Consider the following 14,230-nt stretch of genomic DNA (forward strand, 5'->3'; position numbering starts at 1 on the left):
TGCGCCAGCACGTGAACAGACCTAGCGCAACCAAACAATACACAGCAGTTGGTATGGTGACCCAGGAAATTTGAAATCACAGTTGTGCGGAAAATTTGAAATCAGTGGCGGATTATCGAAGGAACTGGATTACAGGTAGTCGGATTAGTGAAGGTCGACTGTAGTTGTGACATGAGGTTTTGATCATTTTGTTCTGAATCAGGTTTAATATCACCGGCACGTTGTCAAATTTGTTAACTTTGCGGCAGTGGTACAATGCAATAATGATGCATAGTAAGTAGTGCAAAAACAGAAATAGAATATTATTGAGGTAGTGTTCATGGTTTCAATGTACATTCAGAAATCAGATGCAGAGGGAAAGAAGCTGTTCTTGAATTGCTGACTTGTGTGTCTTCAAGCTTCTGTACCTCCTTCATGATAGCATGTCCTTGGTGATGGGGGTCACCATCATCCCTAATGATGGATGTTGCTTTTTTGAGGCACCACTCCTTGAAGATGTCTTGGATACTATGGAGGCTTGTGCCTATGATGGAGCTGACTAGTTTTACAACTCTCCTCAGCTTGCTTCATTCCTGTGCAGTAGCCCCTCTACCCATACCAGATGGTGATGCAGCCAATCAGAATACTTTCTACAGTACATCTGAAAATTTTCAAATGTTTTGGGTGACATTACAAATCTCCTCACATTCCTAATTAAATAAATGATTTAATTGAATTTAGTGTCATCTTGGCTGCCTATACTGGAGACAATGACTAGTTGCTGGGATGATATACATGAACATGGATACAAAATGGTTTGCTTAAGCAAAAATTAACACTTGGAATGATTTTAGTGTTTTTAGGATGGCAAGACAGTAGTTTTTTTGATAAATTCATTTTTCTTAAATGCTTTAATGTCAAATTCCAGTATTCCTTAAGTATTTTTGAAAAGTAGTTCCATTGGTACCACCCAAGTGAAATTTGAACTGTTCTATAACATGGCGTGGAAGGCGGTCATTTGCATGTTTGTCATAAACCTTCTCCTACCTCTTCTACCTATGTCAATATGTCATTCTATTCCTTTCTCTGTGTAACTCTCCATCTCTGCCTTAGTACATATGTGCAGTGTGCTATCATGAGTAAAACCATTCTCTTGATATTTACTATGTGCATTGCCAGTATGACACCACTATTAAATCTTCTTCCTAGAGAAGATAGTCGTGAGTTTATTTTATTCGGTCTTACACATGATTGCAGTTGACATGCATGTAATTATAGTATTTATCAATTGTTTTTTCTTTGCTTAGGAACATCCGCATGGCCTGAATCATGCTTGGCACTGGCTGGCTCAGATGTTAAACATGGAACCACTGGCGGATGTAACTGCCACACTACTCTTTGACTTCTTGGAGGTGTGACAGTGTTTTCATCATACATAAGTATCGGATAGTTATTGAACTTTTTATTAAAACTACTGTTAACAATTTATAGACCCTCATCACGTTTTGTTTCAATGTTACTTGTGAATTGGAAAGTTTTCATTGACTAGCATTTTGTATGTACAAAGCAAAGTAAGTTGTGCTTAACTTTAGCGAGGTTTGTTTAATACCACACTGAAAGAATTAAGCAGGGCTTAAGAAAGAGTGCATGGAATTATACTGTAGATGAGGAAGTTTGGTTATGTGGAGATGTTACAGAAGTGGGGCAATCTTAGAGTTGGAAAAATGGAAGAGAGATGTAGTAAAGGCATCAAAAACATGAGGGTTTTTAAATGATTAAGAAATTATTTCTACTTGATATGGTGGGTTAGAAAGCAGAGAAACAGATTTGACAATCTAAAAGCGGATGAAAGGTTAACTCTATTTCTGTCTCCATAATTCCAGCTTCGCTTGCTGGGTATTTCTACTATTGTGTTTTTATTTTAGATTTCCAGCATTTTTCCTTTGATAATATTGTTTAATCCACTGCTACTTCTGTTCTAGTATTCTTTGCTCATGAAGTGGTCTCTGAATTGGAGAGAACAAATACAAATTTGGTGACTGCTTCAGCCATGATACATAATCCCAAGTTTCCAGTTTCTTGCTTCTTTTATTGTCTGTCTCACTTCTGGTATTCAACTTGCATCCTTGCATCTGTGCTGTGCTAATGAAGCTCAACATGAGCTCAAGAAACAGCATCACAACTTCTGACTAGGCATATTATCCTTTCAATACAAAGTTAAACAATTCATATATATCAGCATTGTGAAACTTTTTTACCAGCTTCAGAATGGTGAAAAATATAAATTTACAGATTCCTGTGATTTTGGATAATTCTGTTCTGCATTTGAATCTACTCTTGGTACTGTCTCTGCTTTTGTCATTCAGTCTCTCTTGCTTGTGTGCTTTCGTAGATTCTATTCACTCTATTCATATCCATTTTCATTTCCATAGCTACATCCAAAAAAAAATGTTTTTCAAACCACAGTTGCAAGACAGTGTTGGTGAACTCTTTGCAATTTTATTTTTATGCACTAAATTCTCATAAAATGTGGTCTGATCTTCATACAAGTCACAATAAGAGACCAGCACAATCTGCCTATGCTAATAATATCCAAACAATTAAACTACTTGTCAATATTGAGTACACCATTTAAACAATCATAGTCTTGGTTCCAAAAAGAATGTGAACATTATGCCTTCCACCAAACCCATTTGGAATCAGGTGTTCCAATTAATGAGATGAGATTGGAGGTGTGGGTTGTAGAAGTGCCCAGCCCTATTTTTAAAAAAAGCCACAAAGTCAGATTACTGACAGAACCAGCTGTTCTCAAGAAAGATCTGTTCATGTGCACCATACCTTGATCAAAACAACTTTCATAGGACCTTAAAAGAACTGTAGAGATGCATGAAGCTGGAAAAGGCTACAAAAACATTTCTAAGGACCTGAGTGTTCATCACTCCACAGTAAGAAAAATTGTCTAAAAATGGATGAAATTCAGTACTCTTGTTACTCTCCATAGGAGTGTGCATCCTGTAAAGATCACACTGTGCAATGCTGAGGGAGGTGAAAAGGAACCCAAGGGTAACTACAAAAGACCTACAGAAATCTCTAGAACTTACAAGAGTTTCTGTTCATGTGTCCTCTATAAGAAAAACACAGAGCAAGAATGCTGTTCATGGAAGGACACCATGGAGGAAATTATTGCTCTCTTAAAAAAACATTGCTGTACATCTCAAGTTTGCAAAAAATCACCTGGGTGTTCCACAACACTCGGGGAAGAATGTTCTGTGGCCAGATGAGATAAAAGTTTTAACTTTTTGGCAAAAATGTACATGCTATGTTTGGAAGAAAAAAGGCACTGCACGCCAACACCAAAACCTCATCCCAATAGTGAAGCATAGTGGAAGGAGCATCATGGTTTGGGGCTGCTTTACTGCCTCAGGGTCTGGACAGCTTGCAGTTGTTGTGGGGAACAATTAATTCAAAATTGTTATCAAGACATTTTACAGGAAAATGTCAGGGTAGCGGTCTGTCACCTGAAGGTTAATAGAAGTTGGATGATGCAACAAGATCTGAAACACAAGAATAAATCAACAACAGAATGGTTTAAAGAGAAGAAAAATCATGTTTTGTAATGGCCAAGTCAGAGTCCAGACCTTAACCCAATTGAGATGCTGTGGCATGACCTAAAGAGGGCTGTTCCTGCAAGGTATCTTAGAAATATTGATGAACTGAAGCAGTTTTGTGTGGAGGAATGGTCTAAAGTTCCTTCTCACCATTGTGCAAGTCTGATCAGCTGTACAGAAAATGTTTGGTGGAGGTTATTGTTGCTAAAGGAGGTTCTACCAGTTATTAAATACAAGGGGTTCACATGCTTTTGCTAGCCTTGGCTGTGAATGATTAAGCAATGTGTTCAATAAAGACTTGAAAAGTACACTGTGTGTTGTTAGTTTAGGCAGATTGTGTTTGTCTACTGTTGTGACTTCGGTGAAGATCAGACCACATTTTCTGAGTAATTAATGCAGAAAACCAGGTAATTGCAAAGGATTCTCAAACTTTTTCTTGCAACTGCATTTCCAAATCTGATGAAAGCTCTAACTAACTCTGTTTCCCTCTGGGCAGATGCTGCTTGTTTTGCTCAGTGAGTTTAGCATTTCTATTTATATTTATAATATGTTTAGTGTTGGCACGTGGCCAAGTGGTTAAGGTGTTGGTCTCGTGATCTGAAGGTTGCTAGTTCAAGCCTCAGCTAAGGCAGTGTGTTGTGTCCTTGAGCAAGGCACTTAACCACACATTGTTCTGCGATAACACCGGTGCCAAGCTGTATTGACCCCTTGCCCTTCCCTTGGACAGCATTGGTAGCATGGAGAGGGGCAACTGCCAGTCTCCCGTACAACCCAGCCCAAACCTGTGCCCTGGAAACTTTCCAAGGGGCAAATCTGTGGTCTCTCAAGACTAATGGATGCCTATGTTTACAGAAAGATCTGCAGTAATAATTTACATGACGAAGGGAGGCATTACTGGGGAGGCTTGAGTGGGATTATTTGAATTCTAGCCTGCTGTATTCTCTATTTATTATTATTTCCATGAATATCTTGTAGTCTAATGCTGCTACTTGTTTCCCCAACAGGTCTGTGGTCGTGCTTTGATGTTAAAGTATCAGAACCAGTTTTGGAAAATGATCCTACTGCTCATGAATGAATATTTCTCCAGGTAGGGGATTAGTGATGGTTGAGGATGTTTACCACCAGCTTGCCTTTCATGTGATGCACAAAGATGAGGAGAACAGTTAAAGTTTGTTTTCTTAATTTAGCAAGAAAACAGAATTTGCTGTATTATACACAAAATGCTAGAGGAACTCAGCAGTTCAGGCAGCATCTATGCAAATGAATAAACAGTTGATGTTTCAGGCTGAGACGCTTTATTAAGACTGAAAAGGAAGGGACGTGACTGTTTATTCATTGGGGCATATTCCCCCTTAATTTCTAATCTTGATGAAGGGTTTTGGCCTGAAACATCAACTGTCTATGCATTTCCATAGAGGCTGAGTTGCTCTGGATTTTCTGCATCTGCAGAATCTCTCGTGTTCATGACTTGCTGCATTAAACTCGTTTTCACGATCTACAATGGTTTGCTGCATTTTTTAAAGTAGTCATCTTGCAAAGGAAGAAGCTGCAACTTTGTGTAATACCTGTCAAAAACTGCATTAGAGAAAGATGCAGGAATGGATGATTTGCCCCCTTGTGGCCCACTTCCCATTCATTTGATAAAAGATCAGCCACGGTTGCAGGTGCCATTTTCTCAGAACACCACAATGGTTTCATGGTCTATTTCTGTTGCTCAGTTCCTCAAAAACTCTGCAACAAAATTTTACCACGAGAAGTAATTAATAATTTTAAATGTTGAGTGACAGGTAAGTATTGACAGAATGAATGTACAAAGGCTCTTACTTTCCCAAAGAGTTGTCATACACTTTCATCAGTGAAGCATTCCCACACTCGAGTGTCATTTGCTTTGTTTATTTCAAGTATCAGGAATGCATTCTGAGGACCTACATCAAACAATGTAATAAATATTACAACTTGGGTATTGTGAGGTAGCTGGAGCTTGGGTGATATTGATTAACACTTCCACCTTGTCAAAAACACTTCATTGTGGATACTAAATATTCCACTAAAATAGATGCTCTTCTCATGCTGTCACTGACTGCCAGATGCCTCTTTGAAATGACATGTATCAGTTGCAATTTTAAAAATTGCTTCCTCAACGTGAACAAAGTCACCTGAGAGATGTAGCTGGTAGATATTGAGCCATCTCTTTATTCAACAAAATGAGACACAGGAAGCATCATGTTGAGACCCTTTCAGAGGAAGAGATCTGCTAAACCCAACATTACATATGCTAAAGATCAAAGAACAATTCTATGTTTACAATGTATCTGCAATGCTTTCTTTGAATTACATATAAATTTTACAACTTCTTTGTACCCACATCACATGAATTTTAAATCAGCATGGTCTGGTCTTCCAATTAACTGTGTTTCATGGCTCTTAGGAACCTATTGTTTAGAACTGCATTTTAAATTTAATCTATCGTCCATATTCAGATCTGAAGATTGGTAGCTAAAGTTATTGCTGAAGTTAATATTTTGCTATACACCTTAAGTCCAGAATGTTCTAACAGGGTAGCATTTTTAACGTACTCATTTGCTTGTGAGATAGTGGTGATGAGCTGCAACCTTCTATTATTTCAGTTTGTGGGCTGAAATTACACATTTGTACAAATGTGTACTTCATAAGGAAGCCTTTTGGTCCATACCAACCAAAAATGGACTTCAGGTTAATCCTTCTTCTCACTTCTTGGTTTATAGCCCTGCAAGTTTTGGGTCTTCAGATGTTCATTCAGGAACATTATAAATGTGATAAAGGTTTCTGACCCCATTGACATTTCAAACAGTGAATTCTAGACCCTGATGGTTGACTACAGCTTACTGTAGTTCCTCTACCAGAATCATAATGGGGAGATGTTGGGAGGCCACAGTTTGAGGGGTCACCATCTCTGAACTATTAAGTGTTTAAGACTTGGTGGAGGAAATTTCTTCATTCAGAGCAGTTTTTGGGATTCTACATTTTACGGAGTCATCGATGTTTAGGCAAAGAGAATATTTAAACCAATTGAAATATTTTGTGGTTAGCTATTATGTCGAAAATCCTGTAGCTGGTTTATACACGGAAAGTTCATCCATAAACAGTAAAGTAATATTGGTCTTTTAAGTGACTTTAGTTGAAGGTGATGGGCCAAAGCACCAGAATTTCCTAGCTGGTGAAAATAAGTGCACTGGGGTTTGCAAAAACCAATTGAGAAACTAAAAAGGATCTAGTTCCCCTTCTCATTTGAAAGGTAATACCTCTGACACCAATGTGATTGGCAGTGTACAGGGAATGTGATTCTGAATAGCACATTTGTGTGTAATTTGAATCCACAACCTTAATGGAGATGAACATTATTCTTTATGTATCTTGTCAACACTTCTACCTAAACCAAAGCCCATATAAGCAAATTATCTGGTATTTTAACTCATTTGTGTTTGAGAAGGGTGTTGTTTTTACATATACATCACAACATATCATATTTTGTGCATCACATTTTCTTACATTTGCAGATCCTTCACCTGTGCTAATACAGTTCTAATTTTGATTCATTCCATCAATGCCAACTTATTTTTACCATTTGATTTTCATCCTCATTTAAAAACTTCTCATTTCCTGTAACAGTCCAGGAGGCTTGAGTACTGTAGAGTTTTATATTAACATCAATCAATGTCTGGGAGTTCTAATCTTTTCCCACGTGAGGTCATTTACACTCTTGGGAGTCTGACCATAAAAATTTCAGAAGTTCACGTAAAATTTATTATCAGAACAATATGTATGTTATATCACCACATACAACCCTGAGATTCTTTTTCTGTGGGCATACTTAGCAAATCTATAGAACAGCAACTGTAAACAGGATCAATGGACAACAAACTGTGCAAATGTAGATATAAGTAAATAACAATAAATAATGAGTGTGAAATAACAAGATGAAAGAGTCCTTAAATGAGTGTACTTAACTCTTTTGTTCATTAGCCTGATGTTTGAGGGCTAGTGATTGTTCTTGAACCTGTGGTGTGAGTCCTGAGGCAATTATGCTTTCTACCTGATGCAGCAGTGAGAAACGAGTGTGGCCTGGGTGGTGAGGATTTTTGATCATGGATGCTGCTTTTCTATGGCAATGTTTCATGTAGATGTGCTCAATGGATGCAAGGGTTTTACCTGTGATGTACTGGGCCAAATCCACTACCTTTTGTACACCTAAAGGCATTGGTGTTCCCATGCCAGCCAATCAGTACACTTTCCACCACACATCTGTAGAAGTTTGCAAAGTTTTTCGATGATACATTGCTTGTTTCTAGGATGTTTTTGCAGGCAAATGAAGTACAGGTAGTCCCCGAGTTATGAACGTCCGACTTACGGACAACTCGTACTTATGATCTGAGGAAGGAGAACGCCATCCGCCATTTAAAATCAGATTGCGACGCTGCCCGCCATTTTAAGTCCTTGCCGTTGACACTGTGTTGAGTGTGTAACTTTGTATTTCGCTTAAATTTTTTTTAGCAAGATTCACCCCCCCTCCCCCCCCCCCTCCGGTTGGCTGGTGGCGCAGTGAGATCGGTGCCGGGTTGGAGAATGGAGGTCCCCGAGTTCGATCCAGTGACAGACTGCTCCCGTGCCGGGTTGATGTCGATCCAGTGACTCCCGTACCATCCGTGCTGGGTTGATGTCAAGCTCGCAACTTGACCTCATAAAAAAAAAACACTGCCACCTCCAGTTTAAATTCCCATGTGGAATATTATGGAGGATCAAATACCCAAACCCAGCACAACCCCCACTTGTCCCATTTAACCTGTTCAGTGCGGTGGAGTTTAGGACCCGAGGAATGGAGTGTGGTGATCCTTAGGTCCCAGTGGACCTCGGGACCTGCCCCCCGCAGTGTTTCTGTTCCATTGACGGGAAGCGATCGCGATTGAAAATAAAGTGGAAATAATAAAGCGATCGGAAATAGGTGAAACGCCATAGGTCATTGGAAAAGCATTAGGCTACAGTTGGCCAACGATTGGAACAATTTTAAAGAATAAGGTGAGAATAATGGAGCATGTGAAAGGCCCTGCCCCGATGAAAGCTACAATTATTACCAAGCAACACAGTGGTTCAATTATTGGAATACATACGTTTCTTAAGTGTTTTATTTGCATAGAAAGGTAAAATATATTCTATATATTAAGACAAATGTTTGACTAATAAATAATACCGGATGTACTTGTTCCGTCTTGCGTACAAATCCGACTTAAAGATGGACTCAGAAACAGAACTCGTTCATAGCCCGGGGACATCCTGTACTATATTTCGTATATTTTTAGTAAACTAAAGATTTTACTGATCTTTTAAAGATCTGTGGGTGTACGTATTTTAAAAATACAACAAATCTAAATAAAATAAATTACTTTTTAATGTTATTTTTCTTACAGGATTGAAGCTGTTACAGGCAATGGACAAGTTGGGGCTGTGATCCGGTTACGACAGTTCCTGGAGGTAAACCCTTATCAGTGTGCTACGTTTTCCAAAATCAAACTACCCTATGATTTTCTGAGCCTTTTCCAATCAGCATACATTTATAGTTTAAAAAATTGTGAGTTGTCAATCTTGTATATTATTGATGAAGGATATCTAGTAAATAAAGCTCTTTTTTCAAGAACTATATTAAATTAGGGTACCAGAAGTTTACAGATAATACTTTACATTGTAATGATTAACCCAAACTGCTTTCATTGTTGGATCAATGCAAAGAAACAGGTATTTTTCCTCCTCATGTTTTGTGCTACATTTGCTCAGTGAAAATACTCTGATTTTATTTAGTGCCTTTCCTGGCTTTATAATCCAAACCACTCATAGACAATAAAATGCATTAGAAAAGCAGAAATTTTGCTGCCATTAATACTGATGAAAAACAATGATCATTTTCTGTAAGGTCTGTACAGGACACTGCAAAATTCTTTTCTTGAGATTTTCTTTAGTTATATTTGTACCTTAGGGTGGCTGCAACTGATTGTATATAAGCAAGGAAGGAAATTATTTGGCTGTCTTTACTAAATCTCTCATATAATGTTGCCTCTGTCTTTTATTCAGTTTCTATCATATCTATAATTTCTAATGACAGAGGAGAGCATTTTGCCTTTCAAATTTCTGCTGGTTCCCCTTATTTTCCAGCAACCCGTTCTTTCTTTTCCTATCACCCCCTATACTTCCAGTTAACCTACCAGCCAGTACTGATACGCATGCGACAAAACCAGAGCATCTGGAGGAAACCTTACGTGGTCACGGTAGGAAGGACCAGAGGTCGTGATTGAATCTAGATAGTGAGGCAGCAACAGCAGCTCCTGAACATTGTTTGTTGGTGTGATTACCCAAATCTTGCTCAAGTTTCCGCCCTGAGTTTGCTGAATCTGGATATTGTGTGTTCTTATGTCAGCAGCCCTGCCATCAGTATCTGGGCTCACGGCAAGGCAAGGTTGCAGACCTAGTGCGGGCAAATAGGGTTAGTGCAGATGGGCAGAAAAGGCCTAGGTGGATATGGTAGGCAGAAGGGAGTGTTTCTGTGCTGTTCAGCACTATTTCTAAATGCCTTATTTCTCCTGTCTGCATTACAGAAATGCTTGAAACAAAAAGATTTTCCTTTACCGAAAGGTTACCTACAGCCTGGATTCTGGAAGTCATGAACAATGCAAAGGGCTGGATCAACAAGCCAAGGGAATTTGATTTGTTTTAGCTTAAAACACTTTCTATTTTAATTTTAATATATTAACATTATTTTTGATGTTTAACTTAAGTGATTGGTAGATTCAAAAAAAAAAATTTTTACTTGATTTGTCTCTTCTGTTATTACCTCCTTGCTTGTATTGTTATTGATGTTCAAAATTTTGTAGTCCACTGAATAATATTAAGTGACAAGAGGGCAAGCAATGTTTGTGAAACAGTATTATAATTGACGTTTAGTGATTGCATTTATTATGTAACGTGACATGAAATGATCATGTGGCTATTATAGTATGAAATATCAGTATCAACTTTACTCATAGATTGCATCAAGTATGGAATTTAAGGATAGGTACAGTAAATATTTCATGAAAGTATTGACAGGTTGTGGGAATCCCTTTAAGATGCTGCATATTAATTTTCTGAAAAGCTATGTGGTATCTTGTGCAATAATACATGAATGATTTCATTCTTTGTGAATGTTTGAGTAACATGACTGCCTGAGATTTAATGATTTTTTGTTTCATTTTGAAGGCAACATTTTAAATTACTATTTTGCAAGCCTTTTATGTGTTTTCCATTAACTCTTGAAAGGTGGGGAGAGCTGCTTTACATCAATCTTCCAATCTTCCCCCAAAAATATTCTTCCTTTAAAACAAGGATATCTAACCTTTCTTATGCCATGAAGCCTTGCCATTAACAGAGAGTCTGTGGACCCTGGGTTGGGAACCCCCTCCTTAAAGGAAAATAAAGTTTATGACTTTATTGTGTCTATACTCTCTTCTGGGAAGTATTTTTTTGGCATGGTGGCAGATGAGGATGAGGAGTTTTTTCTGCTCCTCCGACATTTTATTTTAACACTTTTGAAGTTGTGATACTTTGGGTATAACATGAGGGATGATCAATATTGCATTTAAATGAAGCTTTTAGGAAGTCTCTTGCAAATGAGAAAGGCTGTTTCGTCCACCTGGTTTGTGGCACTGTGCTCACATAAGCTGACTTTGTGGAACACACTGGCACAAACCAGATGAATGAAATGTTAAGTTAATATTATCACACATCAGGTGATAATTCTTCAATTTCTTTTCACCCTAATGCATACTGAATAGAATAAACTTTAGCAAATGTAGCTGTCAATACTGAACTTCTAATTGCATAGAATTTGTCACAAATCAAAAGACTATTTGCCTCATCTAGTCCAAACTTTTTATGTTTTACCTGAGTCTCCTCACTTTCTACTTCACCTTGTCCATCTGCATCATTTTCTTTGTTTCTTGAATTTATTGATGACTGACTTGTATTTGAGATCCCCAGTTTTGGATTCTTTCTCAACGTGCAGTATAGTCTTCTACATTTCCTTTTCATAGCCATTTATAATTTTAAAGATCTCTATCTCTTCCAAGTTAATTATATTTTAGTTAAAAATTATTTTTAACTAAGATAATTTTAAAGCTTTAAATGGAGATACATATTTGCATTTTTGAGTAGCGGAAACTGAGATTAACTAGATTTTTAAAAAAGGAAAATAGCCATGTGATACCAGTCTCTATTTCTTCAATGCAAGGAAAAAGTAGTTTTGAAAATGTTGCTGTATGAGGAAATACCTGATTTTCATTCATAAATAAATGTCAAATGAGAATATGCTATCCCACTCCCATTTGATTTCATTCATAGTGCTTTGTCATATTGAATGTATTATTTTTGTCAAAAGAAAATGTTACCTTCCTAAAATGCACAATTTGTGTTTTTTTTAGAATTGTTAACTTGCATCTTTGTAATTCAATATGTATTAATGAACTTCTGTCCTATATGCAAGATTCAATAAGTACTACTTTTCATGTAACAATGTTAGTAGAGCAAAATTATTCCAAAATGTATAACAAGTATTATTAAGCAGACAATTGATACTGTGGAAGTATTGGGGCAGTACCAGAAGTTTTGTTTAAATACCTAGTGTTTTACTGAGATGGAGAATTAAAGAAAAAAATTAAAAGCTTGAATGAAGGAGAGATTTCAATATAAGATGGCTGAATGAGCAAAAACTTGAAGTGTGCCGATAAATCTGAGGAGCTATAGAAGATTTTACAGATGGGAAGGGGCAAAAGCTGAAAACAAGGTTAAGAGTTTTAAAGTTAATGCCTTATATAATTGAAACAGAATGGTGATTTAGTGATGCAGTTTGGATTATATGTAGCAGATCTGTCTGATAGAACACAGTTGGGCAGGAGTATATTGAAACGTTCATGTGTAAAGGTAATAAAGCCTTGGATAAGGGTTTTGGCAGTTGAAGAGCTCAAATGGGAAGAGTTAGATAATGCAGAGTTGGAAAATAGAACAGTCCAAAACTGACACAGAAAGTAAGTCCAAATTTATCTTGGTCAGGACTGTATTTAAGGTTGAGTAGTTTGCTCCACTTTCAGAAAGTTGCCAGTGAGTTGGTAACTGGAGAATGATGTTGTGACACGTGCTTTTTCTTCTTCTAATTTTCTTGTTGGAAGAAACTTCTGCAGATCCAGCCCTACATGTCAAGACAGTCTGACAGTAGAAATTGTGATGTGTTAAACCTGGGTATTAAATGCATGTTTGTGGCAGGTGCTGTGTTTTGGGATGATGTTGCTGAGAGGCAGCAAGTTAACAGTAAAAGATAAAATTAATGGGTAAGATCAGTAGTAGCAAGTGTTTTCTGGCTATAATTAGATAAGAATGGTGCAGGCATGGATCATCCTGTTCTGTTGACATGTTGGGTGGATGATGTAATCAACTGTGCCAAGCTAAGGCAGGTTAAGGACAAGGAGGGAGATCCTCTGGTCTTTTCCAGAGAGTGCAATAACACTGTTGACTCCATCCACGTTTTTACTTATCGAGAATGAGGAACATCAGTTGAGTTCCAGCTGATCACCACTTCAAGACCTTTGTAAGTTGCATGTTAATTTGTGGCAAGTGACTGTTAATTGCATCTCAAACAAGAGAAAATCTGCAGATACTGGAAATCCAAGCAACACACACAAAATGCTGGAGGAACTCAGCAGGTCAGGCAGCATCGATGGGGAAAAAGTACAGTCAATGTCTTTGCCTGAAATGTGGACTGTACTTTTTTCCAGAGATGCTGCCTGGCCTGCCGAGTTCCTCCAGCATTTTGTGTATTGTTAATTGCATCTGAAGGTTTGTAATCTCATTTATTTAAACATTCAGGATTTTAATCACTATATCAGAATCAGGTTTTTTATCACTGGCATATGTTGTGAAATCTGTTGTTCTGTGACAGTAGTACATTGTAATACATAATAAAATTACAAGAAATGTATAAACAAATTAATATGTCATGCAAAAAAAGGGAAAAATAAGTAGGATAGTGTTCATGGGTTGACTCATTGTCCATTCAGAAATTTGATGTCAGAGGGGAAGAAGTTGTTTCTATAATGTGTGTGTCTTCAGGTTCCTGTACCACCAGCTTGGTGGTGGCAGTGAGAAGAGGGCATGTCTTGAGTGATGAGGGTCCTTAATGATGGATGCCGCCTTTTCAAGGCATCACCTTTTGACTTAAATTGCTGTACTTCAAACATCTTAGAACAAATAAATTAAAGTCTGCGAGTTTAAGTAAGAAAAGGACATGCAAACAGCCTGGAATATAATCACTTATTGCAAATGATCTGAAACAAGTGAAGCAGGAATGAAAGTTACTTACTAATCAAGTATTCATAAATTGAACTCTACTAAGATTTGTAGAGTATTTTAATTGTAGTTTACCTTCTGACCAGTTGGGTATAGAGAATGTTCAGCTGAGCCAGCTAACTAGAAATTTTTAGGTTCATTTCTTCATTTTTCGTTGAAAGAGGTGATTTAGTTGATGGCAGAAGACCCATAATATTTTAATGGATACTTTTTTAAAAAAAAGCAGCAACCATGTTTAACCTCTA

General features: G+C 37.5%; 1 protein-coding gene across 2 annotated transcripts in view; it reads left to right on the forward strand.

Moving 5' to 3' along the window:
* The window catches only part of gle1 (GLE1 RNA export mediator), a 53,079-nt gene extending 39,697 nt beyond the window's left edge, over positions 1-13,382 (forward strand). Inside the window, exons 13-16 of one of the 2 annotated variants that reach the window (XM_059994122.1) lie at positions 1,287-1,391; positions 4,592-4,674; positions 9,029-9,092; positions 10,208-13,382. In XM_059994122.1, the coding sequence (XP_059850105.1) occupies positions 1,287-1,391; positions 4,592-4,674; positions 9,029-9,092; positions 10,208-10,276 (321 nt within the window). In that variant the 3' untranslated portion in view covers positions 10,277-13,382. The remainder of the gene's footprint in view (positions 1-1,286; positions 1,392-4,591; positions 4,675-9,028; positions 9,093-10,207) is intronic. The other variant, XM_059994120.1, reaches the window with a different exon arrangement.
* Positions 13,383-14,230: the final 848 nt, after the last annotated feature.

The sequence above is a fragment of the Hypanus sabinus genome, chromosome 18 (genome assembly GCF_030144855.1).
Source record: "Hypanus sabinus isolate sHypSab1 chromosome 18, sHypSab1.hap1, whole genome shotgun sequence".
Taxonomy (NCBI): domain Eukaryota; kingdom Metazoa; phylum Chordata; class Chondrichthyes; order Myliobatiformes; family Dasyatidae; genus Hypanus; species Hypanus sabinus.